Here is a 15,061-nt window from a genome sequence, read left to right as displayed (position 1 = left end):
AGATATAAAAGCACATTACACACTCCTGTGCTAAACAACACAGTGCAGCCGGTCCTGCTTCACACCAGCTTGCAGTGACTCTGTCTTCGTCTTTTTATGCCTCCATGCTGCTTGGCTGTCCATCTGTCTCGGTGTTTGATGTCCGTCCTCCTCACTCTGATGAAAGCACCACTCTTGCATACTTTGAGGGAAATTCTTGAAATTTAGAAAGTGTTAATTTGCATTAAAAGGAAAGGTCTGTGTTGCAGTGACTTCATGATGTCCTGCAGAAACACTTGGCTGTTATTTAAAGCAATAACCAGAATGAATCTATGGATAGCCCTTCCACTTCCCATTTATGCCCATAAGCCACCAACGGCCGCAGTGAGCTGGAACTAAACAAGCTGTTATAAGGTCAAACCACATATATAAGATACGTTTGGTCAGACGTGGATGTGAAAGGCGGTAAATCACTGATGTGATTTTTGTCTTGGCGTTTTGTGGTGAAGAGTTCTCATCAAATCATTAACAGTTTCAGTCTGCAGTCTGAAGCAGTACATCATTTTGATGCTCAGCATTTCCACTGTCTGCACAGTACAGCAAACTAAATGAAGATGTAAGCCCCTTACTCTGGACCCGTCTCTGGACTTGCCCTTTAGAGACGCCTCTGAAACAGTTTGATTGGTCTGAGATGAGGAGCAGTTTACACACACTGGAGCAAACCAACAGGAAGAACTTCATGCAGACTTCAAACAAAATGATGATGTTTCTTATGATGCAATTGGTTAAAAGACCTACACTATGTAGGTCTTTTAACCTTTTGTTTCTGCTGGTGTAGCCTACATCAGCAGAAACAGAACATATTACAGGATCCCTGTTAGGAGTTAATTCCGTACCACAGATGTTCAGTTCAGGTGATCGGACCCTTCATTATACTAAACCATAACAGGCCTGTTAATGCAGTTATGTTATTTACCTGTGGTGTGTCACACTCTTTGAAGTTATGTGCATCTCTTTCATACACTCTCCGTTTCTCTTGAATGTCTGTTCAGCCTCATTTTGCTTTTAGAAAATGGATTATTATTCATTGTCTCACTTCCTTTTGATGTTTCTGCATTACTGTGTGTATTTGGTTACTTTGTTTTAGGGCTGCTCAATTAATCGAATTTTAATCTAAATTACGATCTGGGCTTTCAACGATCATTAAAAATGAGCCGATGATTAGCACCTCCCTTGTGCTTTACTCTCGCGCTGCTCCGTGCGGCAAATCTGCATTTCGAACACGCGTCACAACAATAAGAGGACCTGAGGGAAGCTCGGAAAGCTAAGCAGAAGTTATTTGGAGAGGAGTGTGACTGCCGTTGGTTGAAAAGAGGTAAAAAAAACCCTTCAGTGGTGTGGAAACATCATGGTTCACGGAGTCAGACGTGGATCAAGTAGACACAGTGTGTAAACTTTGCTACGGTGTCGTAGCTGCACCACAGAGCAACACTGCAAAGTTCACTAAACACAGATGTTTACATTTTTCATTTAATTTTTTATATTGCAAACATTTGCACTGTTATCAGTATTTGCACTATTTTATATTATTTTTGACAATCTTTAAAGTCATTATTCAACACATTGTTATTGTTAAATAAATATCGTCAAATAATCGAGATCTCAATTTCAGTGAAAATAATCGCGATTATCATTTTTGCCATAATCGAGCAGCCCTACTTTGTTTTATGTCTTTAATGCATCTAAGGATTCATTTGATAATGAATTGTATGAGATGGTAAAATAAAAATTCAAAGAATAAAAACAGATTTCGTGTTTCAGGAACCACCAAGTCCGAGGACCGAGCAGCACTGCTGAAGAAATTCAATGAGGAAGGCTCTCAGTACTTCATCTTCCTCCTGAGTACCAGAGCTGGCGGCCTCGGCCTCAACCTGCAGGCTGCTGACACTGTGGTCATCTTCGACAGTGACTGGAACCCACACCAGGTCCATGACTACAGAGTTTGAAGTGCTCAGTATGATGTTGATCATATTTCAGGTTGTATGTCCGTGAAGGTTCTCAGTCATCCAGGTCATCGTAGTCAAAGGAGCTTGCAAATATAAACCTAGTGGGAGTTTCCCCCCACAGAGGGACAAAAGGACCCCTGATGATCCTCTAATCGCCTGAGCCAAGGTGTGAAACTGGGTGTGGGTCCCAATCAGCCAGAGTTTCGGGTGTGATGAGAGGTGAAACGTCTTCAAGCAACTTAAAGAAGTCCAGACACTTTTCTTTGCAAGCTCCTTTGACCATATTTCAGGTTGTTTTGTTAAGTGTGCGTTTACCTGGATTTTATATTTCTGTGTTGTGTTGTAAAAAGATGGCTGTGCCTGTTTTCTATACAAATCCCACAGAGATCAGGTTCTTTCTCCGCTGTACCCACTGCTGCCCTCTAACCAGCCAATCAAAAGCAGGAACGTCAGTGAAAGCGTCCCTGGCCGTCAGCCAATCATTTACAATCTAACAACGAACAAAATGATTCTGTAGCCTAGCAACAATAACAGCAACGATCTGGAAATGAGCTCACGGGCACTCGGTGGAAGAAAGCCCGTAGAAACAAGCTCTATTATAAGAACCATACATACAGTCCTGTGCAGAAGTTTGAGGCAGGTGAGAAAAATGCTGTAAACAAAGAACGCTGCTTTTTTTTAAAGGAAGTGTTAATCATTTATTTTCATCAATGAACAAAATGCAGTGAAATCTAAATCACATCAGTCTTTGGCGGGACCGCCCTTTGCCTTCTTCTACGTACACGTGCACACAGTTTTTGAAGGAACTCAGCTGGTCGGTTGTTCCACCCACAGATGGTCCTCACATCCTGTCTCTTTGTGTAACCCCAGATGCTCTGTGGGGGCCGTACCATCACTCCCAGTACTTCTTGATCTTCTTTATGCTGAAGATAGTTCTTAATGACTTTGGCTGTGTGTTTGGGCTCGTTGTCCTGCTGCAGAACACATTTGGGGCCAAAAAACAATCATTTATATTTCTGAAAGCGTTCTTTGTTTACAGCGTTTTTCACACCTGCCTAAAACCTTTGCACAGTGCTGTATGTTGAAGCAAACACATGAAGAAGACGCCATAATACAGTAACTGGAACAAAGTGTTCATCTTCATTTCCAAGGTGCGTTTGGTACTTCCAGTGAGGACGTAGCTCTGTTTTCCAGCTTTAGCTTGTCCAGCGCCAGCCGGAAGTTTATTAAACCTCAAATTTACAAAAAGTGAAATAATTAAGTGACTCAAATATTAAATAAATTATTTCCCTTTGCTTTCTGGCTCCAAAGGTTTCCAGTGATATGCAAATCAGATGAACTGTGCCTGGCTTCATATCTTATTGATACCCCACTACATTGATTTGTGACAGGGTTGACAACTAATCCATTTTGACTTTGGCGAGAATCATTGATTAATTTTTAAAATGGCATCGGGTTGTGAAGCAGCCCGCAGCTTGACTCCAGATGAATTTCACAGAGTGGACCGTGGGAGGCGATGGCTTTGGTATCGCGTCAGGTGCTACTGTTGAGTTTTTCCGGTGTTTTCAGGAGAGTTGGAACAGTTGGAACAGAGACGGTGCTGTTAGCCTGGCTGTCGGGCTGACAGTCATTCGTGTTGTCTCAGTGGTTCAGTAGAGTTTGTTTCCAGCTTTAATGTAAAACAGCCTCCTTTATGTTGATGCAGGACCTTCAGGCTCAGGACCGGGCTCACCGCATCGGCCAGCAGAACGAGGTGCGCGTGCTTCGTCTCTGCACTGTCAACAGCGTCGAAGAGAAAATCTTGGCTGCTGCCAAATACAAACTGAACGTTGATCAGAAGGTCATCCAGGCCGGCATGTTTGACCAGAAGTCGTCGGGCCACGAGCGCCGCGTCTTTCTCCAGGCCATCTTGGAGCACGAGGAGCAGAACGAGGTAGGATCGTATTTCCATATGTTGTTGTTTGTCTCCAAGACAGCATCGTTTGGGGAAGAAGATGAGGTGTTATATTTTTTACATGACTCTTCCCTGAACATTTGGTCTTCAGTTAAATTATGCTTTGGTTTAATAGAACTACTGCAGGCTCGGATGACTCCTTTGATACGAGTTATTCATCCTTTTAATATCCCAGCACAGTTGCACAGTGCAACCGTGGCAAAAAGTTAGTCTAGAGCCCTGTTCCAGGGTTTAGTAATCGCTTTAGTTTCATTTCCTGTGGCGGCTGATTAAAATTTGTAAACCATACTTGATTTGAGCTGAACGTGAGATGATTGTGTTTCACTTGTGAAGAACACTGTCTGCTAACACCTGCCTCCTTTGCTATTTTAGGAGGAAGATGAGGTGCCTGATGATGAAACTCTGAACCAGATGATAGCCCGCAATGAGGATGAATTTGAGCTCTTCATGGTAAGATAACTAATCATTGCGAGATTGAAAGTAAAATTGCCATTTCGATGTAAAATTGTTGAAATGACAGGTGTTACAATATTAATTCACCCAAAATAGAGAAGCTGGTTCTTTCACATCTGTAAGACAAATTGATTATAGGTTCATGTCAAGGCTGTTTGTGTGGTTAAATGTCACCTGTACTGAGGCCCGTCCCCTGCCAGATGCTGCCTTTTGCACGATAAATTAATTTAAGACCAGTTGATGCGGGGAGTGTGAATCTGGAGTGATTCAGAGGACACCGCATAGCAGTTTCACTCTTTGCTACTCATCATGGTCCTCTGTGTTGGCTCAGCGTATCACTAAGATCACATTTTTAATGTTTCTTTTTTTTTTTTAGATTCTCACCACATAAGCTCGGCCTCCTGCGATTTTCATTGGTCTCTGAACTCTTCCTAGAAGCGAGTCGAGCCACTGAGCAGCCATCTGTTTGTAAAACTTGTTATTACAGCGGGCACCAGGACAAAGACCTTCAGATAGATTCCACAGTTTAATCTGCACAAGAAAGCTGCTCTGTTTTGGTGACTGTAATCTAAGTGAAATGTAAAAATACCTTCTTCTCCTGACTTCTGCAAACTCTCATAACACAACATTACTTCCTGGCAGCTCTAAAAACTCCCTAAAAGCCTCCAGCTGATCCAAAATGCTGCAGTGAAGCTATGAATAAGGACTAAGACTGTTTCTTCCATATCAGCCTCTCATTCAGTCGAGGGCTGGGCGACATGAAGACAATCTAACATCGCGATATTTGTTATCTGTATCGCGATACACGATATGTTTAAGTAGAAACTCAACTCGTATTCTGTCGCCCGGGTTACTGAAGTTTCCACCACTGGTGCAGAAAGCCTAAAGCATTCAGAGTTGTGTGTTTCACTCTAACCTGATGTGTGTTTCCTGTTCTTGCCGTCTAAGCGCATGGACATGGACCGGCGCAGGGAGGATGCTAGGAACCCAAAGCGTAAGCCTCGCCTAATGGAGGAGGACGAGCTGCCTTCTTGGATCATCAAAGACGACGCCGAAGTGGAGCGGCTCACCTACGAAGAGGAGGAGGAGAAGATGTTTGGTCGAGGGTCTCGCTGCCGTCGGGACGTGGACTACAGCGACACGCTGACTGAAAAACAGTGGCTGCGGGTAAAAACGTGTTTCGTTATCATGTCAGCCTCAGTCTCCACGCTGCAGCCAAGTTAGAGGGTTTGTGTTTTCCCTGCAGCTTCACCTGGAACCTCAGCAGTTAATTATACGGTCATAGGTGATAAATGTGATTCACATGAACTCGACTGGGTAATTAAATATTTATAATTAGTCTCTGTGCTTCACACCACACTTGTATTTAGTCTCTCAGTGGATGAAGATTGCAGTCGAACATGCAGTCTGCTGTTGTCCTTGTTGAAGACTGCCATCAACCTGCAGTTTGATTACTCTGGTTTATTTTATATTATGTGGGTGGATCTGCTTCTACTGCCGCATCACAAACAGGCTTTCTATTCCTCCTAAGGAAGTATCTACAGGTGTGACAGGAAGTATAACACACAGGTGGCTTATCTACCAGCAGTAGTTTTTTACCCCTCTGTAAAAGGCTGATGAGGTATTGTTGTCTCACTGCCGGACACACGATGTGGAAGCCCAAACCTGTCAATGCGATAACTCGAGAACTAAGCAGCATAGGCGTTTCAAACTGATACGTGATTGGTGTGTCTCTGCGACCTTGGCCTCGAGGTCAGGCGCCGCAGGTCACGTTTTCTGAAAATGTTGTGAATGCGATAACTCGAGAACAAAGTGATGTAGGAGTTTGAAGTCTCAGTAACCTCGGCCTCAAGGTTGTGACTTAGAATTTCAAATGAATACCATAGATGTGTCGACAAGAAGGCTGAGGAGTCGCACTGGCCACTGCCAGCATTTTTAGAAATACTGTAAAGCAGACAGGTAAGTTAAAAGTGCCTCACTAATGACAGTACTCTTTAATAATATATATATATGCAAGTAACAGTTTAACCTAAGTCTCATTATGGCTGCATGCTGTAGTTTTGCTTGATTTGATGCTAAAGGCACCGATTCACACTCAGCAAATAAAGTGTGACATGTTCCCTGGAGAGAGAAACTCAGATCCGTTTTATTGACTTCAGCGCAGTTCTGTGGGAGAACGAAAATAGAAAGAAGAAAGTTTCAGGCCAAGGTGAGAATATATTGAAACACTGTCAACTGAGTTTCAGACAAACGTTAATTAAAAGAAAACGACTTAAACTTTTAGGCTTAAACTTTTAAGCAATATAACAAAGCTAGAGGTGTGATGTACATAGAAGTCGTTTGTCAGGGAGCAAAGCGTCCCCCAACTCAAATGGTTTGAGTCATATAAAATATCAACAAGTACTGAGTGAATTTCAAAATATGAACGTTGTATACATTGACAGGCCTGTTTCCAAAGGCAGTCATTGGCTAAACCTTTTATTCAGTTCAGTTCTATTTTATATAAATTCAGTTGAATTGATTGCAGTGAATCAAAAGAACAATCGCCTCTCTGCACTTTATGTTGTGAGGTTAAGAACCTAGAGTAACAAATCACACGGCCCTCTATGAGCACTTGGCAACAGTGGGAAGGAAGAACTTCCTTTGAACAGGAAGAAGCTTCCAAGTGAACCAGGCTGAAGGATGAGGGGAGGGAGGCAGGACAAAAGACACACTGGGTATGTAAATATTTTACTGATGAAGCTGTATGATTAAAGGGTCCAACAGCTGATGGGTATTGAATAGCGGGTGCGACACAAAGGATGCAGTTTGGCATGGTTTTGCTTAGATAAGCAGGGTCTTCCTGAAAAAGGTTTCTGCAGTCGGGCAGCATATGTTGGTCCTACAGTGTAACAGCATGCACCACTGATAATCTCTGAATCTTTGCAACGAGAATTGTTTTTGATTGTTGAGATACTTGCTGTAGGCTTGACCTCAGCTCCGCTGTGGCTCTTTTCACGTTTTAGGCGATTGAAGATGGAAACCTGGAGGAGATGGAGGAGGAGATCCGGCTGAAAAAGCGCAAACGCAAAAGACGTCAGGACAAGGACTCCGGCAGAGAGGACGGAGGCGCGAAGGCCAAGAAGAGACGTGGACGACCGCCAGCAGAGAAGCTGTCCCCCAACCCGCCCAAACTCACCAAGCAAATGAACGCCATCATTGATACAGTGATCAACTACAGAGACGGGTGAGATCATCCAGAGACTTGCTGCATGTTTGAGATAACGTATCATACAGTTAATATACCAGCAATTCATCTTTCCATTGTACAACCATTCAGGAAAAATAGCATCAAACAGGTGTTTCACATCAAACAGGTGTTTCACATCAAACAGGTGTTTCACATCAAACAGGTGTTTCACATCAAACAGGCCTTTTGGGATGAATGAAACGAGTCTAATAATTGGCTGGATGATGTATATAATAGCTGATCTGATTAGACACTCTAGTAACTCCGTGTTCAGTGTTATTTCCATAGCATATAACATATGGAAGCGAACACGTTATAAAGTTGAGTAGAACATTAGCTAAAAGCCCCTGTGGTTATAGAGGAAGGTCCAAATAGGTTCTTACCAAATGAGAGGACTTTAAATAAAGCACTGCCTTATTTTTCATTTCACACCAGCAGCATTAAAGCTGTTAAAACTTTAATTACAGTTGTACTCTCTCCATTCAGAGCGGGCCTTCTGAAACACTAGACAACCTTCTTATGCATATATTTATTTCTTCAGAGCTGTGCAGCATAATTCATTTAGCTCCGGAGCTGCAAAGAAACACAAGAATGCGTGCCAGATTACATTTGGCTTTCTGAAAGGTACAAATGGTTATAGGAGTGGAGCAGTGGGCTTATCCTGTGGAGACTCCGAGGAAGGAATAAAATTACTTACATAGCAAATATAGGAGGAGGACCCTCCAGTCTTGGGGTGACTGGGACTAACACCTGATTTGTAGCAGAGGAAAGTGTTCCTTTAAGTTCTTTTATCAACACATATTAAGGTTTTGTTTTTGTGGTTGTCTTTTGTTTGCAAGCGAGCGAGCTGCTGCTGTCAAACTTAAATCGATAGATTGGCCAACAGATCATGCCGTGGTCATCGATATCCAAACCAAGTCCCTCATAAAGGCAGCAGGGACGGTGGGGAAACCAACCAGAGGAAGAGCTGATTCAGCATGTGTTAAAAATCTAGCTAACGAGGAGCTCGGTGCTTGAGGAGCGTCACCCTCAGTACATGAACTGACCTGAGAAGGTTAACTTGTCGTGGTTACAGTAAAATTTACGTTTGCATGCAAAAAGGTGGCCCCGTTTGCGAGAGTGTAGCAAATAGTGGCGTGACTATCCACTGGAAAGTACAGCCTTCTCGCTGGTCGGCACGGTGAAAATGAGCAGACGTGAGGTAATGTCTGAGAAACGGGAACCTCGCATTGGTTCTTCCCAACAAGCCAAAGAAAATAAGTCTGATTTGTTGTGTCTGGATACTTTCTCTTTTGCCCACATGCAGAGTCACGAGCATGCATCTCCCTGTGACATCCACCCATGCATGACAGAACATATGCATTTGTGTTCACGTTGCTCTGAAGTGCACTGGCTCACTGCTCGGCTGAAGCTTTTCCAGGAAACTGCTACCTGCCGTTCCAGAAGTCGAATTCTTTCCTCTCCCTGTTGATGGTTGTTCTTCCCAGAGCATCTCAATCACGACTCTGGCGCTGCTCTCTCCACACTTGACTGGGGCAGAATTTGAAATTTCCAGTGCATGACTTTGGATCCCTGGGTTACAGTGATGTTTCCTAATAAAACAAGTGTGACTCCGCATTGCTTAAAGCAAATGCGGGCGGAGTTCAAGCTGTTGCTGAAATGTAATAAATGCTTATCTCCTCAGTGGAGGCAGCAGCAGCAACCAGGAAGCAGGTTAAGGCTTGTTTGGCAACACCTGTGGTTTCCAAGTATGATGTGTCACGCACAGAACAATTGGTTTCTAAATCAATAGTTTTTCCATCAAGAAGCTTCACCGTCACATTTCCACTCCAACCCCAGCTCTTTGATGGGAGTCAGCAGTTGAGTGTGTTTCCTAAAGTCTTTGTTGCTGGGCTTGACAGGCGTCATACATCAAAGATATTAAACCCGTGCTGAACCCTCCGTCCATCCCTGTGGTTTCAGTTCACGCAGCACAGTCTGACGCACCGAGCTGCCACATTCAGGAGCCTTGAAGCTCAGCTGTTCTGCTGCTTGCGTTATTGTGACTGTTTTTGGCTGCTTTGTCGAAATAAAGTTATCCATTTATTTTCCTGATGTCACACACCGGACAGCTCAAGTTAATCCAAAGTGTTTAAATGTTAATTGTGAGCCCTTTGGATTCAGGCAGCTGAGCGAGAACAGTGGAAACGCTGTCCGATGATTGATGCTGTGGAACGTCATCTCTTAGTTGCTTGTATTTCTTCCCCTTGAACTCCTAAATTAATGACTGCAGATTTGAGATTTCAGTATTTTTCCTTCTGATTAAGAGCTGGCCTGGTATAAAATGATTGATGAAGCCACAAGGAGATCCTTAAAAATAATCCCACATGTTGAAATGTTAGTGTTTCTGCCAAGTCTCTGTACACAAAAAGAAGGGAAGTCAGTGCTGGCAGAATCTAACAGATGATATCGGACATTTGAGAGAAAAATGGCGTGTGTGCTTTCTTACAAATGCAGATGAGTTGATCTTAGTGACAGGAGCAAGCTGGGTTCTCCTCATCCTCCTTATCTCTCTTTTCTATTTTCACAAACTCTGGAGAAACTGCAGGTAAAGACGCCGCCGTCGGTCTTCGTGCACACCGTTACCGCAGGCTCACTGCTGCAGCTGTGTGTTGGATATCGCTTCAGAAGACTCAACAGATCTAGTTCATAATTATTGCCTTAAATATCATCTAGCAGGAAAATAAGTGGGTATATCAGGGTGTAAAATACTACCGGATACTTTGAGTGAAGTTTGATTACTGCTGGCATTTTACTTTCTGTGTTCAGAGAGGGCCTCAGTACTCGGGGTATCTGTGAAAACAGCTCGCACGTCAGACGGTTTCAGGAGCTAACCTGTCACAGCTCTGCGCTTGCTTCGTTTTTCCCTCCTGATCTCCAACTTCACTTCTTTCTGATTCTTGGCACTCTGAGATCCTTCCAACTGTTCTTTGCTTTGCTAACTTTAAACTCACCCAAACACTTGTTATTTCTGGCCATTTGATAAAGTAATATTTTAGCATCTGAAGCCCGACTTCTAATCTAACTGCTTTAAGATGAATTTTGTTCCAGCTCTGGTGGTTTTGCTTTGGGGGAAAGCCAAAACCTCTCTGATGGGAAGTAATGTTTCTGTGTTCAGGAGAATAAAAGTCTTTGGTAGTTCTTTTTGCAGTAGTCACTTTATCAATCATGTGTAGAAGAATATGAACCTCTCTGACAGGAGTGACGCAGACACTGATGCTGATGATTGTGATCAGCGTAAATCACAGTAATTAACTTCTCCCTTCGTTAAAGTCATTATTAGTTCTCCTTTTTCTAAGTTTGCTGTTCAGTCTGACAAAATGTTATATCTCACTTCTCCATGTGCTGGGCCCTCAGCTAAAGGTAAAAAGACCCCACAGTACAAGAGAGACGTCGATACAATTAGATGATTTAATGTGAGCAGCACTTGGCGATAGTGGGAAGCAAAAACCTCCAGGTGGCTCAGGTATGGTCAGCCATCTGCCGTGACCAGTTGTAGGGTCAAGAAGGAGACAATAGATCAGGGGTGGGCAACTCCAGGCCTCGAGGGCCGGTGTCTGCAGGTTTTAGATGTGTCCCTGATCCAACACAGCTGATTTAAATGTCTTTAAGCTCTCCAGAGGCCTGGTAACGAACTAATCGTGTGATCGAGGCCTGGAGCTCCCCACCCTGCCATAGAGAGATAAAAACAAAACACACTATGTGAGAGAAATGACAAATGCTGAGGGGAAAATAAACATGCATGTTTAAAAGAGGAGAGGCGTGAAGAAATGTCTGAACCTGTGTCAGTGTAACTGAGGGTCACCTGATCCAGGTTTAACTTTGTGCTTCATCAACGTTTAAAGTGTCCAAGCTGGGAGCTGCTGCAGAGGAGAGGGGCCTGAAAGCAGAAAGCAATAACTGCCACAGTGATGTGGATCTTAAAATATTAATGGTGTCCTTAAATGAGACCTAAAGTAACATTTACACCCAGTTGGTCTCGTTTTATTAGAAACACTACAGCAGTCTGACCGCAGCATCCGTCCCACGAGGCTTTTTGTTGCAGCGCTGTGATGACTGTTGGTCTGTGATAGAAAGCACCGGCAGTGTTGGTGTGCAGTAGAGTTTGACGGCATACAAACTGCTATTTTTGTTTTTCCAGCTCTGGAAGGCAACTCAGTGAAGTGTTTGTCCAGCTTCCATCCAGGAAGGAACTCCCAGAATATTACGAACTGATCCGAAAACCTGTGGACTTCAAAAAAATCAAGGTTTGTGATCTAAGATGATCCATTCATTTGTGCAAAGGAGGGACAGGTTAGTGGGAAAGAAAGGGCTGAAAATTATAACTCCAGGTCCTTTAATAGAAGAGAATACTCAGTAAGATGAGAAACTCCTCAAATGTATTTAAAAGATCAAAGAAGTTTCTGTTTGTGGTAATCTATTAGTTTTAATTTAGTTCCAACAGTTTTTGGTATTTAACAATCAGCTCTTTTCTCTGTTACTCGAATAGTCCGGTAAATTCACCGTCCGTGGAGCTTCGTGTCATGATGGATTTGAAAGGAAGGGCAGACGGTGAAGCTTGACGTCGGTGTAGTTTAAGGTTGTGCGACCTGTGTGGATGTAGGCGTCGCTCAGTGCCGCTGTTTTGTTTTTGTCTTTCAACAGGAACGTGTGAGAAACCATAAATACAGGAACGTGGGGGACCTGGAGAAGGACGTGATGCTGCTCTGTCAAAACGCACAGACCTTCAACTTGGAGGGATCCCAGGTCAGAAACCCTGCTGTGGAACTCTCTTCATTTTCCTGCTCATCTCCGGGGCTTTGTTGGTACTCCGGGACTTCTCTAGAATAGCTTTATATATTTATATATGGTTAGAATGATTGTGTGTAGGCGGGGCCAGCTGTTTGGTCGGTGACGGGCTTTCCCCTGAGAATCTTGGCTAGACGGAGCTCGGCGTTGCTTTGATCGGCTCCTGTTCTGTCGGACTCGAGCTCGTTTGCAAACACATGGTGTTATAGTTATTAGCACTGAGCTAGCCTAAAATGAACTGTACACCCCCCCGCAGATATACGAGGACTCCATCGTTCTTCAGTCTGTTTTCAAGAGCGCCAGACAGAAGATCGCCAAGGACGATGACAGCGATGACGACAGTGAGGAGGAGGAGGAGGACGACGACGATGACTCAGAGGCCGAGGGTGAGACGCACTTTGTGGCTACGCATACCAACACACACACACACCAGAGACCTTTTCTTGTCTCATTGAAATTCTTCTCAGTGCAAACCCGGCGACCGCTGCTCGGGTTTTATATTCATCGCAGCGGGAGCCCCGTGCACTGCTGCTGACAGACGAAAGTGATGTTTTAGACATAGGAGTGAGTCATTATTAAGGGAGGACATTTATTGTGAAATGTTAAAAAGCATTTAAAACCACGAACTACAGCTGATGTGCAGTAATGACACCTGAGAGATTGAGTATCAACACAAATCCCTGACAGCCCTGCATTAGAAACGGCCTCCAGCATAAAAATCTACCATGTCAGCTAAACGTTCAACAAATAGTTTCGTTTCTAACATGTTTGGTTAAACAGGATGTCGTAGCTTTTATTCTCAAACATGCTGAAGGGAAACGGTGCAAGACTGTTCACATTTCTCCCGTGTTTCAGCCAAGTCAGTGCGGGTAAAGATCAAGCTGAGCAGGGAGGCACGCGGCCACGACAAAGGCAAGAAGAGGCAGAGCCGAGGGAAGGCCAAGCCGGTGGTCAGCGACGACGACAGCGACGAGGACCAGGATGATAATGTAGGTTGTAAAATAATTGTACTTATGTTGCCGACACAGGTGGTTCAGGTCCATCAGCAGCTGTTGGCTGGCATTAAATCTTCTGTAGAATAAAAGGATAAAACTTGTAGTGTACTTATGTGAAACCAAATGAGCACATGCTAAAGCTTATGTAGATAATGACGTTCAGTTCGCTATATTTCCCGGTACTATCCGCCTTCTGCTGTTCAGCCTCCGCTTCACTCAGTAATGTGAAATTAAAGCTGTGCAGGCACCACGTCTGTGCCCACTATCAAATACACCTTGTATCCTCCCCTCTCCTCTTTCTTTCTGCTCCTTTGTCTGTTCTATGCGGGAATAAAACCACGATGAGGCCACATAAACGCCGTTCTGTGGTTACAAACTATAGAAGTTTCTCCTGAAGTTAGCTCGGTGTTAGCTCGGTACAGCAGCAGGAATAAGACGTAGCACATACAGGCAGCTTCAGCCACTCACACAGGGAAAAGCTTCAAAGTTTCATTGATCTTGTGGGATGAGATTTTGAAGATTTTAACTTCTTTGTAAATCGTCTGATGCAATCACACTCAAAGTCTTTGAAGACCATCTTCCAAATTCACTGTTTACTCGCGTCATATAGAGTGAGCTTCCCCTGGCTTTGGTCTCATATACCGACAGTCACAAAGCTCCGTGAAGCACCCTTTAATTCCTCGTCAGCTAGCACGTCTTTTATCTGCGTTGATGTGGCGTTTGCCGCTCATTTAAAAGCCAAATCGCACATCTAAAGACCCAAAGGACCATCAGAAGGATGTAAATGAGTCCTAAATATTTCTTAAACATGGTTTACGGAGCATGTTTGTGAAGCAGAGTGTAACAGGTGCATGTAGAAACCACACGTTTATATTCTCCATTTATTGTGCGATACTGTGAGAACGAGGCGATGTAGGACTTTCAGTTGATACCGTAGGTGAACGTACTAAAAATCTTGAATTAGTTTGAATCCCAGTGACCTTGACTTCAAGGTCAGAGGTCAACTTTTATACCATGGGTGCATCTACTGGGAGGCCGGGGGTGGCCCTGGCACCTCACTGCTGCCAGCTAAACCTGATTGACTTACCCTGGTCTGAAGTTTATTTTATTTTCATCTGTCTTTTTCCATAAATAATGAAATAATAATGGATTGCATTTATATAGCACTTTTCAGGGCCCTCAAAGCGCTTTACAATACCACTATTCATTCACTCTCACATTCACACACTGGTGGAGGCAGCTACAGTTGTAGCCACAGCTGCCCTGGGGCAGACTGACAGAAGCGAGGCTGCCATATCGCGCCATCGGCCCCTCTGGCCAACACCAGTAGGCGGTAGGTGAAGTGTCTTGCCCAAGGACACAACGACCGAGACTGTCCGAGCCGGGGCTCGAATCGGCGACCTTCTGGTTACAAGACGAACTCCCAACTCTTTGAGCCACGATCGCCCTGTAAAGTCATCAAACTACAGCCAAAATGTTACTGATGCTGGAACTAAGCGAGCAGTGTTTTCCTGGGCTCACACGACAGTCGTCACTGAGTCAGGCGCGTTTCATCTAACAAGTTGATTCTTCACAACAATTATTTGACATTTTTATTTTTTAATCATGGACATCATTA

The 15,061-nt window shown here is 43.9% G+C and overlaps 1 protein-coding gene across 2 annotated transcripts in view; it reads left to right on the top strand.

Moving 5' to 3' along the window:
• The window catches only part of smarca2 (SWI/SNF related, matrix associated, actin dependent regulator of chromatin, subfamily a, member 2), a 57,722-nt gene that overhangs the window by 37,637 nt on the left and 5,024 nt on the right, over positions 1 to 15,061 (top strand). The window contains exons 25-33 of one of the 2 annotated variants that reach the window (XM_005921928.2): positions 1,801 to 1,964; positions 3,691 to 3,918; positions 4,312 to 4,389; positions 5,341 to 5,559; positions 7,398 to 7,618; positions 11,802 to 11,907; positions 12,305 to 12,406; positions 12,705 to 12,834; positions 13,304 to 13,437. In XM_005921928.2, coding sequence (XP_005921990.1) covers positions 1,801 to 1,964; positions 3,691 to 3,918; positions 4,312 to 4,389; positions 5,341 to 5,559; positions 7,398 to 7,618; positions 11,802 to 11,907; positions 12,305 to 12,406; positions 12,705 to 12,834; positions 13,304 to 13,437 — 1,382 coding nt within the window. The other variant, XM_042220122.1, reaches the window with a different exon arrangement.

The sequence above is a fragment of the Haplochromis burtoni genome, unplaced genomic scaffold (assembly GCF_018398535.1).
Source record: "Haplochromis burtoni strain Fernald_Lab_line unplaced genomic scaffold, NCSU_Asbu1 Contig_43, whole genome shotgun sequence".
NCBI classification, from domain to species: Eukaryota; Metazoa; Chordata; class Actinopteri; order Cichliformes; family Cichlidae; genus Haplochromis; species Haplochromis burtoni.
The sequence above is the reverse complement of the archived record's forward strand: the minus strand, read 5'-3'. Positions and strand labels throughout refer to the sequence as shown.